This window comes from Ochotona princeps, chromosome 19 (genome assembly GCF_030435755.1).
Source record: "Ochotona princeps isolate mOchPri1 chromosome 19, mOchPri1.hap1, whole genome shotgun sequence".
Lineage (NCBI taxonomy): Eukaryota > Metazoa > Chordata > Mammalia > Lagomorpha > Ochotonidae > Ochotona > Ochotona princeps.
In genome coordinates this window covers 8306319-8325141 of record NC_080850.1, presented here as the reverse complement: position 1 = coordinate 8325141, position 18823 = coordinate 8306319, and the positions used below count along the sequence as shown (strand labels likewise).

The window sequence follows — 18823 nt, the reverse complement described above, 5'->3', positions numbered from 1 at the left end:
AAGCGGGCACTGGTTTGTTTTCCACTTGCTCTGCTTCATTTCCAGCTCCCTGCTTCTGGCCGGGGAAAATGGTTAATGACAGCCCAGGGCCTCAGGACCCTGCACCCACATGGGAGACCCACAAGAAGCTCCTGGCTGTTGACCCTAGATCAGCTCAGCGCTGGCCCTTGCAGCCACTTGGGGAGTGGACCACTAAATGGAAGATCTTTCTCTCTGTCTCTCCTCCTCTCTATAAAGCTGGCTTTCCAAAATAAATAAATAAGTAAATAAATAAATAAATCTCTTAAAAAAAAACCCCAAAAGTTTAATTTGCCTATTTTTTTTTTCACTAAGTGTAGTGCTTTCTATTCCCTAAGAAAAATCAACCACCCAAGGCACTGAGAACAGCCTATTGTTTTTCACAGGTGTTATGTATTGCCCACTTTGAAATCTACAATCCACTTATAACCGGATCTGTGAATGGTATGAAGAAGGGGTCAGGACAGTACGTATCCTGTACAGATCTCCCATTACTCTATCACAACTGATTAGACAAAGCATCCATTCCATGCAGCCACCTTTGCTAAAACCAAGTGTTCTTCTACGTCAACCCATCTTGGCTCCTCTTGGGCAACTGCGTTTCTATATAAATTCTCATATCACCTCAAAAAGTTCCAAAGCAACAAGCTGGCTGGTACATATTTTTTTCAGGATTGCACTAAATCCATCTATATAACTTTGGGGAGAATGACCATTTTTGCTATATTGAATGTCAATCCATGAACATAATACACCTTTCATGTGTCAGTTCTCTGTAATCTCTTCTCAAGCGTGGTTGTCATTTTCTCTGCTAAGGTCATGCACGTGGCTCATTAGACTTATTTCTGGGAAGCTGATTTTTTTGCGTGTCATTGTTCACTGACATCATTTTAAGAATATTCCTAATTGTTGCAGGTATATAAAAATTGAATTGGTTTTTTGGTACCTTGACCTAATGTTTACTAAGCCAAGGCAGGGACTCATTTAAAAATTCTGGTAGTTCATTTTGTAATTTTCATGTAGTCTGTCATGTTATATGTCAACAATGACATTTACATGGTATTCACCTCAATTTAAAAAAAAAACATTTCAGAGGGGAAAAAGGAAAAAGAGGGTTCTTTAAAAGAAATTTTCAGAAGGAAGGAAAGGGAGAAGAGAGCAAGAGAGGTGTGGAGGGAGAGAGAGGAGAGACTGAGATTATCCCAATGTCCGCAACGGCCAAGGCTAGGACAAGCCAAGGTCAGCAGCAGGGAATTCAATGTAAGTCTCCCAACAGGTGGCTGGGACCTAACTACTTCAGCTACCACTTGTTTTGCCTCCCAAGATGTTCAACAGCAGGAATCTGGGATCAGAAGTTGAACCAAGACTCAAAGCCAGGCCCTGTGACATGGGATCTGGGCATTACAACTGGCTTCTAAACTGCAACTCAAACACCTAGTTCTATTCCAATCTATACACTCCTCCTTTCCTTTGGTTCTTCTGGTGGCTGCGTCCTTCCCTTCCTTCCTTCCCTTTTTGTACCGCTGCCAGGTTAAGGATTTCTAATCCACTGCTGAGTAAGTCATGATGGTAGGTTTCTAGTTCTCTAAGAAGGAAAATTCTCAGTATTTCATTGTTAATCATGTTTGTTGTAGGATTTTTCTTAAATAGGTCTCTATTTTAATTTTAACAGGTCAAATGCTTTCAAATCATGAATTAGTGTTGAATCTTATTAAATACTTTTTGTCTGCATATATGGGGAAAACAATTTTTCCCACTTATGCCATTAATTTGATGAATTTTACATTGTTACTTTTAAAACAAGAAAAGCTCACTTCTTGTTCATGTCACAGTCAAATGCATGTTGGTAGAGAATACACAACACTGCCACTCTCACTCTATGGATTTCCAAATGCTAGCCACAAGTGCCCATCCACTTCCAGTGAATCTTGGAATTGTGGCCTGCAACAATCCTTATGCTAGTATTATTTTATTGCATATCTTCGGCACAATTTTTTGGGAAGTAATTCATGGTAACCCTGATATCTGCATTCTTATTTTAATTAATTTTTATTTTTACTTATTTATTTGAACAGCAGAGCAACAAGAGAGAGAATATTCCATCTACTAGCTCATTTCCCAAATGGCTACCTTTGGCTGGGCCAATGCCAGGCTGAAGCCATGATTCTGGAACTCCTGGGTGGTACTACTCTCTGGCACATTAGCAGAAAGCTGCATTGGAAGTGCAGAGTAGCCACGGCTGAAACAGGCACTCCAATGGGGGATGAAGGTGTCGCAAGTGATTGCTTAACCCACTACATTGGTCCTACTACCTGGTTTTCTTGAATGTCCATCACAGTCTGTAGTCATTCCATGTGAACACCATATAGGTGCCAGTTCAAGTTCAGCCTTTTTACTTTTGATCCAGCTTCCTGTTAATGGCATGAGAAGGACAGCAGAGGTTGGCACTTGCCACCCATATGAGAGACCAGGATGAAGCACCTGCCTCCTCACTTCTGGCTGGCTCAGCCCTGGTCATTGCGGCCATCAGGCAAGTGAACTAGCAGATGGAAGATCTCTCTCTTGCTTGCTTACTTAGTTTCCTTGCCTCTGTCCCTGTTTATATCTCTCTGCAATTCTACATTTCAAATAAATAATCTTTTTTAAAAATAGTTACTCAGCTTTGGCATCAAAAGGTACACCAAGAATCTAGTTTTCTTTTCATTATAAGTCTCTGATTGAATGCCTAAGGAATTTTTGTTCCTTATAATTAGATTTTGTTAGAATACAGGTGGTTTGACTCTTCAGGGTCTATTTCTCTCGGCATTCATTGTCTCTTCAAGACATAATTTCAAATTATATTGTAAAAAGATTTTCTTGAACAAAAGTAATTATCTTGTTATTAATTTTGTCTTATTCCATCGCTTCAGTTTTCTTCATCAGGGATTCTCATAAATGTGTTATAAATTGATTTGTCCAACTCACATATCTGTCACTTTCTTTTAAATCTTTTTTTAAAACTTTGTGCAACCTTTTTTTTTAAATTCATCTCCATCTTTAATTTCTCTTAAACATTATTCATTGCATTTATTTGTTCCTGGGTCCCACCAAATTGATATGTGTATGTTTGTATTTTTTATAAAAATATTTATTTTGCTCATAAATCTATAAATTTCAGCAAACTAAAAAATTCAAACTTTTTAAATATTAGAATAGACTTAGATATAGATAGAAGCTGGGAAGACAGTAAGGGGATATCCCACACCCAATTTCCATATTAATAACATTCCATATAAGTATATCACATGATAAAGCAATGTTGATCTTTAGTATTAAATAGTGTTAACATTTTATCAGACTTCCTCAGATTTTGCCAATAACCTTTTTATGATTTCAGGCTCTCACGCAGGGGATCCACGTGGCCAACTGTCATGCTGTCCTCTCAGGTTCCTTGTAGCTGTGGCACTTTCTCTGACCCTCATTGGTGTGCTTTTTTCCCCCCCATGATTAGACTAGAATTACGTTTGGGTGTGTGGGAAGGATTATAGATGTAAAGTACCATTTTTCACTTCACCACCTCCAAGGTACCCACTGTTAAGACAATTCATCTCTGGTATGGACCTAGATTCCCTAACTGAGGCAGTGTGCCTGGGATTTCTTCACTGTAGAGTTCCTCCTTCCCCTCCCGATGTGTTCCCTTTGAAGGAAGTCAATATGAGATGCCCATATTTAGAGAACAAATGGGAGAGATGCTCCACCTCCTAGAGGGTAAAGGACACAACGCAATGTTTACAATTTTTCTGTTGGGGTATGTCTGGTCTTCTCATTCAGTTCTAGATTCAGTCATTTATTCCTATTAATCTGTATCCATATGGACTCACAGATATTGCTTTTAGATATCGATTATATATTAATACTAATTTATTTTATTGCTCTAATTATTTTAGCTATGCCATTAAGAGCTCTCTTAATTTGTTCCTATTTCCTTTTGACATTATTCTCCAGACTGTGAAGATTCCTGGATATTTTAAAAAAATACTTGTTTTTAATTTTTAATCAAGGCATACTAATTCCATCTATTTATGGGAGTGCTAGGTGTACAAGGTACAGTAATTCAATCAGGGTAACTGGCATAGCCATCATCTCATTTATCATTTCTTTGGGTTTGAAAATTCAAAATCCCTCTCCTATTTATGTTGAACTAAGCAACTGTTGTCCTTCACAGCTGTTTTTGTCTCAGCACTTCCCGTACGCCACAACATATTTAGAACTGACCACTTTTCTAAGCTTCCTTACTTTTCCAAGATTCCTTACTTCCTTTGTCCTAGAGAATAGCTTTAGAAGCCAAGATCTGAGGTTCACTGATCCCTCAGTATTACTGTTTCAGGGCCTCTTGCTGATAGAACTACATAATATTTGCATACTAACTTTTGCATATACACATATGAGGAAATATTTTGATGTACTTATCATGAATTTACTTTTCCAAGAGTTTTTGAAAAGTCCTTGTATATATCCTTCTATATCTAGTCATCTGTATTAGGTTCAACATGAGCTTCTATGGCTACCTTCCACTCTAATGTATCACCGCATACATCAACCTAGACCTCTATTGTTTGTCTCCAACCAGGCACTTGAACAGTGATCAAACTATCCCCGCAGTCCACTGGCCACTGTCCAATGGCAGTATTCACATATGATTTCTGTGTTGTTAATTAACAGCCCCCATGGGAAAGAAATTTATCAACAACAGAATAGTTCTTGTATGCTGTTCCTTTTGCCCTTATTCATCCGCAAAACTACGTGGGTCAGCATCTTATCCCCGTCCCTTCCAGCAAAGTTAATGAATACACATTCCACACAGTCTGCACTACATTCTGGGATCCCAAGATTCACTCAGTGATTTTTCTTTTGGTTTATTTCACATATAGTTCATTTTTTCTGCTGTAAAATTCTATGAGTTTAGATAAATAATAAATGCATATGTCATACAGCTACCAATTCAGTATTATGCACCTTAGTCTAGAAGTCCTCACACCCAGTTCTGCTCCAACTATTCGACCTTCTACTTCTTTCCTGAACGCCTAGAAATCACTCACCTGGATTGTATTAGATGATAATTAGCTTTGTAAGAAGATGTTAACAACAGGTGTTGTGACATTATCAATAAAGCCACTGTCTGCAAGGCCAGTATTACCAGTCCATGTCCTGGATACTCCACTTCCAATCCAGCTCCCCACAACTGACATGGAGAAAGCAGAAGAAGACAGCCAGAGAGCTCAAGCTCATGCTACACACGTGTAAGTTCTGGATGAAGCTCCTTGCTTCAGCCTGCTTCACTCCTGGCTCTTGAGACCACCTGGGCAGTGAATCAGAGGACAGAAGATCTCTCTTTTGCACCCTGCCTCCTTCTTTTTTTTCCAATGTAACCCTTTCAAGTGAATAAATACTTCATATTTAAAACGCAGTTGTTAAACTGTCTGCTTAAGTGGCTGTATTCTTTTGTATTATATCATCAATGCATGTGAGTTCCTATTTCTCCACCTCACTAGCAATTAGCATTGCCCAGTTTTTTATTTTGACCATTCTAATAGGTATACAATGGCCTTTCATTGTTTAACTTTCATTATGCTAAAGGAAAAATCATACTGGCATATTTTCATAATCCATTTTCCTTGTGTTTATCTTGTTGGGTGAAATACCTGTTTGAACCTTCTGTTTATTTCTTTACTCTTATAGAGAAAAGGAGATTTGCTTTCTTACTACTGAGTTTTAAAAATTCCTTGTATGTTTTCTATATAATTATTTTATTAATAGGTGTTTTACACCTACTTTTTTTTTAAACCAGTCTGTGGCCTATTTTTTCATTCTCTTAACAGTATCCATCAAAGAGCAGATTTTTAAAAATTTAATAAAGTCTACTTTATCCATTTTTCCTTTCATTGGTTGTTACTTTCGTGGCTGTATGAAAAAAAAAATCATACCCAAACTCGAAGTCATGTAGACTTTCCCCCGTGGTTTCTTGCAAATTTTAGAGATTTACATTTATGTCTGTAGTCCATTTTTTATTTAATTTTGTTTAAGATGTAGGTTGATGTCCTAATGTCTGTAGAAGGTCGTAAATTGCCCCAGTACTATGTGATGGGAAGATTCTCTTTTCCCATTGAATTGTCTTTGCATCTTCATCAATAATCAGTTGTTTAGATTTGCATAAGTTTATTTCTGGGTTCCCTGTTCTGTTCCTATAGCTAAAATGTACATTATTTCATCAATACTATATTGTCTTGATTATTGCAGCTTTATAGTGAGTCTCAAAATTTCATCATGTACAATCTCCTATGGTATAAAATTGGCAGTTTTTATTTAAAACGACTCCATACATTTCTAAATTCTTTCTTGAGTTGTTCAATCCTCCTTTCCAATCCTATTTTCTTTAATCATCTAATTTTTGAGTTTTAAAAGTTCATATTTACAATGTTCTATGGTTTATTAGATATTCAGTTTTCACAGCTAGTCTTGAGTTACCCCATTGCAATTTTCATCTGTTTTGTAGGCATCTTTTTTGTGAGTTTTCATTGTTTCCAGGGAGGTTATTATATGTAGTATTCTTTTTAAATTTTTCTTATAAAAATCCTTTCATGAGCTTCCATCATACATTCTTCTGGTTGCCTGGCTCTTTTTTTTTTTTTTAAATCTATTTTATTGTGTTGTTGTTGACAATCTTTACATAGTTAATTACAGTTAAAGAAAGAAAAAGAAAAAAAAAAGGTTCAGGGGGATAGGGAAGTGGGTAATACTATTATGTCCATATTGTTTCCATCTTGTATCTGAGGTAAAGGAGGATATTGAGGGAGAAGCCCCACCCGGTTTCCCGCCCACCTCGAGTCCCGGGTGTGGGGCATGCTCTGAGATATGTGCTCGAGTGGTGTTAATAGTTCTCCAGTTATGAATCGCTGCCAGTTTCGCTCGATGGGGTCGTCCACTGATTGATATGGTCCATCATAAAGTCTCCGTTTGCCCCATTTTTCGCTGCCAACATATAGCTGAGATGAATGATTGATCTGCTCTGTCTTTTGTCTTTTCTTGATTAGAGTTCTGAGTCCAGCAGTTCGATTGGGGAGATCTCCAAAGAAACTTTGAGGTATTCCCAGACTAGTTTCTTGTATGTTCTAGCAAGCACAGGGCCCAGCACAGTCCATCACCCTGATCAGCTGGTGGTTGCAATTGCTGGGTTGGTTCTGTTTTCAGTTCCGAGTTGCACTGGAACCAATGGGTGTTGCAGTCCAGTCTGGTTCTGCCCAGCACGTACTCGGCCCTCACACAAACCAGTGGGAGCTGCAGTTGCCTGGCTCTTTAGTGGCATAAATTCTCCTGTAGTTTCAAGAACGGGGTGGGGGTGTGAGGGTGGTAAAGCACAGGACTGCATGGCTTCATTGCTGCATGCCATCAAACTTCAAAATAAACAAGAAATAATCCCAATTCTTCTTAAAACATTCAAAAAAACTGCAAGAGAGGGAAACCTCCCAAACGCCTTCCATCACCTTAATTCCCGAACCAGAAAAAGATACAACAAAGAAAGAGAACTGTATACAACCCGAACCATGTGGAATCTATCCAAGGTTTGCAGGCAATTGCTCACACACACAAATCAATAAATGTGATATTTCACATTAGCAAATGGAAAAATAACAGCAATGTGATTTCCTCAATAGATGCAGAGAAAGCATTTGATAAATGCAGCATCCTTTCTCGGTGAAAACTATAAGCCAATTGGCTACAGAACAAACAAACCTCGACACAATCAAAGCAATACATCACAAACACACAGCAGCAGTGGGTTGAAAGCGGAAAAGCTGCACGAATTTTCACTAGTATCTGCAGTAGACAAGGACACCCATGGTCACTAGTACTACCTTTTTTTATTACAAGATTTCATTTTCTATTCATATAAAGTAGACAAATTTCACATGAAGCACAATACAGATTGAGGCTCTTGGTAACGCCTCCCACCTTACCCTCTCTTCACTCACCCTCCTCCCGTTACACTTTCTTTCTTCTCCTAGTTTTACAGCAGTACACTTTCATTCTCTTCACAATTATAGATTGAACACTCTGTTAGGTAAAGATACCAATATATGGCAAGTATAAAATGATAATAACGAAGGCAGTTCTGGAAGTTTTAGCCAGAGCCATTAGGCAAGAAAAAGAAGTCAAAGGGACACAAATGGAAGGAGGGAAGTCAAGCTATCCCTGTCTTCAGATGACACCATTCTTTACCTATGGGGACGGGAAGGCCCCACTAAGAGATTATAAAAGTTGCAGGATATAAAATCAACAGACAAAAATCAAATGGATTTCTGTACACAAAGAATATCATAGCTGAGAAAGAACTCGTAAGATCAGTTTCATTCACAAAAACTATTTAAAAATGTAAGTACCTTGGAATAAATTTAACGAAGGGCATGAGGATCTCTACTTATAAAACATTAAGAAAAAAATAGAAGAAACATGCAAAAAATGGGAAAAATATTTCATGTTCATAGATTGGAAGAATTGACATAATCAAAATGTCCACACAACCCAAAGCAATTTATAGTTTCAATGTGATCTCAATGAAGACACTAATGATGTTCTCGGATCTAGAAAAAATGATTCTAAAAGCATATGGAAACACAAGGGACTCTGAATAGCAAAATCAATCTTAAATAATAAAAATAAAACTGGAGTGTCACAGCATCATATTTCAAGACATACCACAGGGCTGTTATAATCAAAACAGCCTGGTACCGGCATAAAAAGACACGTGGATCAATGGAACAGATTAGAGATCCCAGGAACTAATCCACACTTCTATAAGCAACTAACCTTTGAAAATGAGATAAAATTGCTCCCCGGAGATAGGACAGAATCTGCAATAAATGACGTTGGGAACATTGGATCTCTGCATGCAGAAGTGTTATACAAGACTCCTGACTGGTGCCCTATACAAAAATCAACTTGCCAGGCATTGAAGATCCAAATTCAACACGGAAAACATTAAATTACTAGAGGAAAATACCAGGAAAACACCGCAAGACATTGTCCTAAATGGGATAAGACCCCAGAGGCACAGGCAATGAAGGCAAAAATAGACAGATGGGAGAACATTAACCCAAGCAGCTTTTACACAGCAAAACAAACACAATAAAGAAACTATTGTCAGAATGCGAGAATATATTTGCAAACTATGCATCTGATACAGCATTAATACCCAGATTAAGAAGCTTAAGAAACTCAACAGCAACAAAACACATCAGCTAAGGATATAAGCAGCCATTTTTCAAAGGATAAAACACAAATCAGGTTTCATTTTTGAAGTTTACAGTATCTATTATTGATAGAACCTCCTCAGTTTTACTCTGATTACTCTCTTCATGGTATAATTTTCTTTCATTTTACTTTCAACTTTGCCCTTATGTTTAATGTTTATCTTTTGAAAAAGTATATACACACATTTACTGCTTTTTCAAAAACATCCACCTGGGCAATCTGTCTTTTAGTTATAGAATTAGTTCATTTAAAAATAAAGCCATTGTGACATAATTGCATTATCTTATTATTTGTTCCATTTGTCCCGTTTGTTCTATGTTCCCTTTCTCTTCATTTTATCCCACATTTGAATTAACCATATATTTTATTTCTTACCATGTCCCTTCTAATGAGGAAGGTAAATAATATATATCCATGCACATACATACACACACCACAGATATTTCTTTAGAGATTTTTCTAAAGATTACAACATGCAACCTTGATTTCTTGATTTAATAAGGCAGTAAACATTAGCAATATTGTCACTTTCAGATAATTCAAGGATCTTAGAGATCACCTTAATTCCAATGATTCTTCCAATTTTTGTGCAAATGATCCTCTTCTAAGCTTGCATTTATCTAAATTAGGACAACTCCTCACCTTTCATAACAACAATTTTAAGAAGACACCAGAGAGGTTATCGCATAGATTAGCACACCTATAGAATCTGCTTGTTTTTCTCTTGGTTTCTTTGTTTCTTTCTTTTTTAAATATTTATTTATTTATTGGAAAGGAAGATTTACAGAGAGGAAGCACGGAAAAGCTCTTTCATCCACTGGTTCACTCCCTTAGTGGCTACAATGGCCAAAGCTGAGCAGATCTGAAGCCATGAGCCAGGAGCTTCTTCCGGATCTCCCACATGAGTGCAGGATCCCAAAGCTTTGGGCCATCTTTGGCTGCTTCTCAGGCCACAAGCAGGGAGCTGGATGGGAAGTGGAACAGCCAGGACATGAACCAACACTCAAAGTGATTCCAGTGGATTTCAAGGTGGGGTTTAGTTACTAGAATACTGCAGGAGGCTTTTTGTCTTGGTTTCCTTTGACCTCTTCTATCTCATCTACTTTATGAAAACCAGAACTGAGATCTCAATCAGATTTAGAATGAACACCTAGCAATAACACTTATCAGGTGATGCTTTGTATCTTACATTTTGTCACATCAGGGATATGATCATGCAGACCTCATAATATTCTTGTGTGTAACAAATGAGATGACACTCAGAGCATTCAACAAGATATCTGACGCATCACGGAAAAGCGCAGTTTTTTAAACTTTGGCACAGATTAGATTTGGCGCAGAATAACTTGTGTGGGGCCAGCTTGTGCATTTTAGGATGTTTGGAGATATTCTGGCCACTCCTTATTAGGTAACTAAATACTATCTCATAGTTATGAAATCAAAAACAGCTCGGACATGGTCAAGTGTCCTTTGGTGGCAATAAGCTTCTTCTCGGAATCACTGATGTACAACCAAAACTATAGGGTCTCTTGATAAATACTTCCCCCATGCTTATTATCACACCTTGCTCAAGGCAGTAAGAGCTCAATGGGATGTGATTCCCCACCTCAGCACACTCAGTGTTTTAGGGAAGTGAAAACCAGTGTCACAGGTGTTGTGTTAGGAGTAACTGCATGTGGTTACAAGAGGAAGGCATTATGGTTTGGTGGGGTTTGAGTATTTTCCCCACAGGTTCGTTTTTTTAGAAGCTTGGTCTCAGCGTGGCTTTGTTAATAGGTGGTGGCACCTCTAAGATGTGAGGTCTAGAGTAATGTGATTGAGTTGTGTAAATGTTGCCCCAGGAAGCGATTAACAGTGTTCTTAAGGAGTCAGTTGCTCTCTCAAGATGAAAGTCTAGAAAAACAAGCCTGGGGTCCATGCTGTGCTATAGTAGGTAAAGCTGCAGCCTGCAATGCCAGTCATCTCTCATATGGACAATGGTTGGAAACACAAACATACCAGTAGTTAAGAATGCTATACTACTATAGTGTTAATGATCTATGATTACTTAAAAATTCACTATATATGAGTGAAATGATCATTTTTATGGCCATTGTCTAAATTCCCACTAAATTAGCACCTTTTTACCTTTTAAACTTATCTGATGAAATATTAAGCTTTTTTACTGTAATTTTAAAATACGTTATTTCAAAAACAAAAAAGGAGAGAAAGGAAGAAAGGGGGTGGGAGAATGGAAAGGGGATGAAAGGAATATCATGTTCTTAGAATATCATGTTCCTACAAATCACATTGTATCTGTTCAAAATCAATTAAAATTCAAAAATAAATAAGCCTTTAAAAATAAAATAAATTAGAAAAGAATAAGTCTGGCCATTCCCTATTCTTTGGCTTTTTGATTTGCACATAATTGCTTTAGGCTCTCCGCCCATTGGCTTCCTGTCTCACCATGTGGTCTCTCTCTGGCTGTAACACCAACTACTACGAAATAACACAGCTGTTAGGACCTACAACAGACTCACAACTGATACGGGCGAATGGGGGGAGGCAGTCACCTGATCTTGAATTTCCAATTTCTAAAAGTGTAGGTTAAAGAACTTTCTTTTCTTTATAAGTGTTCTTCATCAAGTATTTTATTAAAACAACAGAAAACAGGCAACAAGGAGGAGCATCAAAATGAGGCTGGGGAGATGTTGCTTCATGGAGGAACAGAGATGTTTGACATGAGACCAGGACAGACTTCCCTCTCATTCCTAACAAACCCCAAGACAGCAAACAAGTGATAACCATTTCTGGAAATGAGTCCTACAGAAATGAGCTAATCAGAACACACATATTTTTCAGGGTGTATTTCAGAATACTTCTATAAAGATTAATGTGGCACCAAATATATAGGTATTGTATGCTTAAACCAGGAGTACAGGACAGAGATAGCACAATCTGCCACCTACTTCTTCAGTTTCTTAAAAAATATGTTATATTTTCCCATTCTGCATTGCTCAGTCTGACTGGGCACAAACGACATTATCCAGACTAGATTACACCAGCCAGGATTAGTCACACACACACACACACTCCCCTTCAGGCTGACACTAGAAGGCCTTGAGGAGACATGCTTATATAGTTACACATATTAGTCCAGTTGGCTATATCTTCATTTTCCTTCCTGGCCAAGTACTTCTTTAGTCTACTTGACACCAATGTCAGAGACTGGCCAGCCATTTACTAAGCATGCCCTTCTACTTTCTTGGTATACAGCGTCACTACATTTCCTAGCTTCTTCTGCAACTCACAGCAACCACCTGACTTTGTTCAAGCTGAACGATACATATTTCTTCCAAAATTTGACCATGGCAGCCTGCCCTTTGTAATCCTCCCTACTGCCTCCCTAACCACTGGCATAACGCAGACAAACATCCTTACACTCAAGTCAGTACATAAAGACAGCAAGAGGCCCTATCAGGAACACCCAGGGTGGTTTTGCTTGAATAAGAGGTAAATTTCCACTGTGCTAAGTCACTGAGATTTGAGGGTTTATCTGGTACAGCAGCTAGTATTACCCACCGAACACACTAAAGTAGCGAAATAACCAGGTTTATTCTGCGATTGTAATCCTTTCAGCTCCCCAGACATGCATGGTATTTCTGCCTTGCTCACCAAGCCAAAGAAAAGAGCCTGTGGCCAGAGTATTTCCCTGATATTCCCTGGAGTGAAATGGGTATGTGAGAGGCTCTTTGCAGGGCCATTGCTAAAGATCACACTTCATCTGATGTCTGCAACACAGGAGTTGCAAAGGCTGTGGGCTTTGATGTCATACAGATGTGGCTTGGGATCTTGGCTCCCCCTTGACACTTCTTTGGCTTAGCCTCCCTGGGCCTCTGTTTCTCTATTTGCAGAATGAGAGCAACAACACCTCACAGGAATCTGCTGGGGACCACAGAACAGATAGCTTGTGAAACACTGGCATCATTCCTGGAGTGTTCATGGTGCTCAATTAATTCCTTCCCAACAACCATGAAATTAACGAATTGGGAATTTATTTACCCTTCTCATCAGAAGTCTAAGCAAGAGGTGGCCTCTGCACAAAGGACTGTTTATTTATCTTTCTGAGTAAATGTTGATTAGTTCTTTTAGAAGCATCAGGTTCCTTTTAAGTTGATGTTTCCTTTGGTCTAAACAAGAAGGGGAACTAAAATTTTAATAAGCTGAAAAATAAAGTGTAAACAGAGGCAACATTTGTTATTTTTATGTTTTTTTTTTCCCTTACAAGAAATAAATGTCATTTTTAAGCCCATGACAACAGAACATTTGCTGGGATCTGACCCAGAAGAACGATGAAAGAGGAGACAGCTTGCACAGTAGAAAGGGACAAGACGTTTTGCTGGGTGATACCAACGGATAGGAACAGAGGTTCCCCCCTCCCCAGTCACATGTGGCCCTCGATGGAGAACTCCACTGGGTGGCACTATAACAAGCTGTCAGCAGGCAGACCGTCTCACCCAAGCCAACCTCTGCAGGGGAGACTGGCCACAGGTCGACAAAGTGCAGTTCACCTCTAAAAACTGTCACAAGGCAGGCTGAGATGTCAGGGCAACTAGAACGCAGAGGGAAGCACCAAAGAGGACCGCCCACCAGCATGACTAAGAGCTCTCGGGGACAATCCCTACTTGGAGGGCAGAAAAGCAAATATCCAGATGTTGGGAGCTGCCAGATGTGATTAACTGAGCAAAGGTGAGGCTGTCCACTTAACCATTTAAGCAGCACCCCCATCATTGTGGCCCAAGCATTCCTCAACAAATGGAGCTTCCATCCACCTCCCAAACCTACCCCATTCAGTCTGAGTCAGAACCATGACCTATTTTTAAACCACTGGCAATGTATTCTCTCGTGGAAATGCGTGGGCTCTCTATTACAGGCTGATGCTGCTCAGGAGAGACACAAGTATGCCAAGGACTGCACCCACTCGCCCACAAGAGTGAGCCAGAGGAATCTTGGAGGAAGGGAGGGTCTGAAAAGGTAGCTTGTTCTCTGTGCAGAGGACTAGGGAGTATTTGATGCTGGCTTCCATGATAGGGGAACTGCAGGCTGGCCTCCTTGGTGAGAGCAGTGGCCAAGGCTTGGGTGGAAATCAGCCCATGGACAGACACCCAGACAGCACTGAAGCCTGAAAACAAGAACAACAAACCCCAGATGCAGACCCTCCCTGCTCTGCGAGGAAAGGACTTGAAGTGGATCTCAGTATCTTTAACATGCCTCTAATGCATTTTAAATACAATAGCACACATTTTATTAAACACTGGGGATGGTTTACAGAACAAGGTCAGAAGGCCAATTTTCTGAAAAACAAATAAATAAATAACAAGAACAGCCAGATAAAGGAGAGTGTAGTGTGCTGTACTCACAGTCGCTCCAGCTGCTTCAGATCCTGGAAGGCGCCTCTCTCAATGACGCTGACTTGGTTGTCTTCCAGATGCCTAGAACCAAAAAGGCAGCAGAGGTCAAGGACAAGGTCTGGGGCCATGCACGCACAGGCACAGGCACTCAAGCCCTTCCATAACCCTCTGGGACAGTCTAACTGGGATTAGTCTGATGGGACAAGATAGCTGGTATGCCAGCTTGGTGCCACGGTAACGAGGGTTTCCATGCCTGCACACTTCTACCTGACAGATTGGTTTTCAAGCCTCTATTTTAGGAATGTTCACAGCAAATGTCCCCTCAAGCACTGCAAGGAGTTGCAGAGAAAAGGAAGAGGTAAACCTGCTCTTATAAAGCCAGACACATACATTCTGCATCTTTTCCACAGGACTTCCTCCTCCAAGGATTCAAACATACTCCCTTCCACACTCCAGTGTAACGGTGAAGGAAGTGACTGGCTGTGGCTAAGAAAACTGAACCTGGTCCCAACTACTCCCCTCAACCATGGCCTTGCCAATCTCAAACTCATAATAATGGTTACCAAGGCTCTATCTTCCTACTGCCATCAGCCCATCACGCCATCACCCTGCCACCCGCTTTGTTCACCCTCAGAGCGCCAAGGGAAGCCGTTGACTTAAAATCCTAAGCACTCTGTTGAAGTGGGCTTGATTCAAGTGTGTGGTACATTTGAAGAACTGAGCACACGATGAAGCACCTGTTTCTTTAAATTAGGAAAACAAAATGGCAGCTGAAAATATGGACTAACTGAAGAGTAAGGAATGAAGGCTATGTAGCTGCCAGGGCTTCCATTTGGGGGTGGACAGTGAGCTGAGAGATGCAGATTGCCCATGCTGGGCAAATGAGACTTACAGGGGATACAGTGGCATTGAAAGGGTGTTTGTTGGGAGGGCCACAGATCCCTCTGTATTAGCTAGGGAAGGCAGCCTCAGGCACCCGAGGATGGCATGGAGTACAGAATGTGCTTCTCCTCTCAAAGGAACCCTTGCAGGAAAGCCCTCTCTGAGACATCTCATAGCCTGCTGTGTTCTCAGGCTTCATACGTGGCTGTGGTGTTCAAGTTCCAACTCCATTTCCCCCACTATGCCTAAAGAGCAAGAATGCAGAACTCCACTCATCATCAGTGTTCCCCACCGCACCCTAAAACAGTGGCTACACCCAGCAACCATGTAATCAACTGCTTATTGAACAAAGAAACAAAGGACTGATGCCTTTGGTCATAGCATACGGTGACTTCATATCAAGGAAAAGGCCAATTTAGTACTGCTGAGGTTTTAATCAAAGAGAATGATGTGGTATTTGGTGTGGGCTCAATAATTTTCATGAATTTGTTGCAAACAATTAAAAATCAGGTTTTTTTTCTCTCTTTCTCTTCCTCTCCTCCACCTTCATATCTTTTTCACACACACATTCACCCACCAGGTTAGTTTTTAAAAAATCTATTATCGGGCCTGATGTGGTTGCCTAGTGGCTAAATCCTTGCCTTGCAACCTCTGAAATTCCATATCGGTGCTGGTTCATGTCCTGCTGCTCCACTTCCCATCCAGCTCCCTGTTTGTGGCCTGAGAAAGCAGTAGAGGATAGCCCAAAGCCTTTGGACCCTGCACCCACATGGGAGACCTGGAAGAGGCTTGAGGCTCCTAGCTCCTGGCTTTGGCTTTGGAGCCTCTTGGGGAATGAACCAGTGGACGGAAGATCTTACTGTCTCTCCTTTTCTCAGTAAATCTGCCTTTCCAATAAAAATAATAAGTTTTTACAAAAAATTCATCATCATGTTTCCAAAACCCAACTGTCCAGAACTGAGCAAACAGGCCAGGCAGCAGACTGCAGTCCTGAACCCTTATTTTCTTATGAATGCTCTTTTTGTCCCTGCACTGACCTGTTGCAGGTTCCCCTCCTAACCAGCATGGAAATGACCAATCAGAGAGGTTAACAGGTTTGCCCAAGGGAAAATCATTTGTTTATAGTCACACAGCTACCAAAGATGAACCCCTAACTCCCGGTCTGGAGTCCTTTTCAGATTTTGTGCAGAATCCTTGTCCTGATTTTCTCCCTGGTTGATGGGCTGATAAGGCGCTGGCACTCAACTCGTCTTTGACACCCTCCCCCCCCCCCCCCCGGTACCTCTTTTGGAAGACAAAGAACAATGTATGAGGCCAAAAATTGAATAACATAAGCACATGAGCCAACCCGGGATCTCCAGTACAATTAGATGATGAATAAACATTTCTTGCCTTCCTTTCCTATCTTGCTATACTGTATAGCAAGGAAGGCCTTGCAATGCTAGCTGGCTCAATGAGCACATTTTACTGAACAGAATACCATTTCAATACTCACGGCTAGGAGGTTGTTCAGCTACGTGTTTTACTGTCAGTTGGTGAATGAACCAATAAATCATCCACAGAGTTCACAGAACCTACTCTAGGTAGTTGTGTGTCCCATTCCTTCTGGGTTGCCAAGGAGCCTAACTGCAACCTCCCACAATGAATCTTTGGTTTCTATACCAATCTCACACTACTAACCTCATTCAGAAAAGGCAGAGGAAACGCAATAGATTTGAAGGAGACAAGTGCCCCTTCTTTCATTGTTTTCATCATGAAGCTTTTGGGACCACATGCTTCCTACAAGGTTCAATCAACAGATGTCACTTCTGGATCAGAGGATGCAAGGAAAGTACATTGAGGCTCTACGTTCCCTTCGCTCCCTGTCAAATCAATTCAGGCTGACTGTCCTCCAACCTAACACCACCAGTAGTATAAGGCTGGGCTCAGGTAACTACTTGGCTTCACAGCTCCTTGTGAGCCCGGGGCAGGTGGGTGGGGACAGTAGTGGGCAGTGGCGACTCTATCATTACTACCCTTGGAATCTACAGCACCTTTTCTGGATTGCTCCTACTTCAATTCATATATTTTAGAATTTTTTTATTTACCTATAATCACTGGATCTTTCCAGTTGGGACCTTTGCTGACAAGGTATCAAGGACCGCTTTGTCTTCCTAAATCCATCAGAGTCCAACTGAGAACATGGCACTTCAAAAACAGCTCTATAAATCAACATCTAATTAATAGAATAATCTATGAAAGAACAAGCTATCAACTTCCCATCCTGACTTGTAGTTTATGAGGCAAGCCAAGAGTGTACACAATAGCCACTGACATTACACTCCTTTCAGTGAGCAAACACAGCAGGACAGAAGATCTTGGAAGGGCTGGACACCCAGAAGGGCTACCCTTGGTTGGCATCTGTTTGGAGTTAGAGGGACACAGACTGTGTTCATTTTCAACTCTCTTGGCATTGTTATTTTCTTAGTTTTAGCACTGGATCAGAATCGGAAATTGCCCCATGTGATGATGGCATGAGTGGAGTTTACCTCATTTTTTTTTATTAACCCCTCTTGGGATAAAGCTGGATCCCACATTTACAAGCATAGCAGAGTTCTTAAACAGATGATTAAGAAAGGGAATATAAGTGATACCACCAGAAGAGATTTTTTTTTATATATACTCCCACCCGGCGAGAGAAAGAACTATCACAGACAAGTCTCAAATCTTCTCCTTGCATGCCTTCACTTGGGGAAAATTGCCCTGTATAAGACTGAAGTTCCTCACTCTCCATTTTACCTGTTGTCACCCATTTACCAGCACTACATTAGCAGCTCTGCATGGAAATGGATGGCAAGCTCAAATTATTCAAGATGAGAACGTCTTTCTTCGCTTCACTCTAAATTGTAAATAAGAAACAGATACAGGAATGTGCCAAGGTGCGATGAAAGCTTTTGAGCAAAGATAGTTGTCTAGGTTACTCAGCTAAAAAGAATAGATTGAAGGAAAATATGGTTTAAAATGTCTGGATATTTTATTGGTGTTAGTTAGAAAGCATTTCAGTTTTCCACCTAGCAGATGCTGTCTTGGTAATAAAAGGCCACTTAAATGGGATTGTCTCTGAGTTGATAAGAAAGATAATGAAACCAGTATATTCACAGAGCCTATAAAGGGTGGGCCCTTTTGGCATCACTTATCAAAATAAGAAGAATGTACCAATTAACTGGGAAGATCAACTGGAGTCAAAAGAATGCTGTCGACCATCC

The 18823-nt window shown here is 40.2% G+C and overlaps 1 protein-coding gene across 1 annotated transcript in view; it reads right to left on the bottom strand.

The window, feature by feature from the left end:
* The window catches only part of SLIT3 (slit guidance ligand 3), a 596992-nt gene that overhangs the window by 528106 nt on the left and 50063 nt on the right, over positions 1–18823 (bottom strand). Inside the window, exon 3 of the mRNA XM_058677430.1 lies at positions 14706–14777. Coding sequence (XP_058533413.1) covers positions 14706–14777 — 72 coding nt within the window. The remainder of the gene's footprint in view (positions 1–14705; positions 14778–18823) is intronic.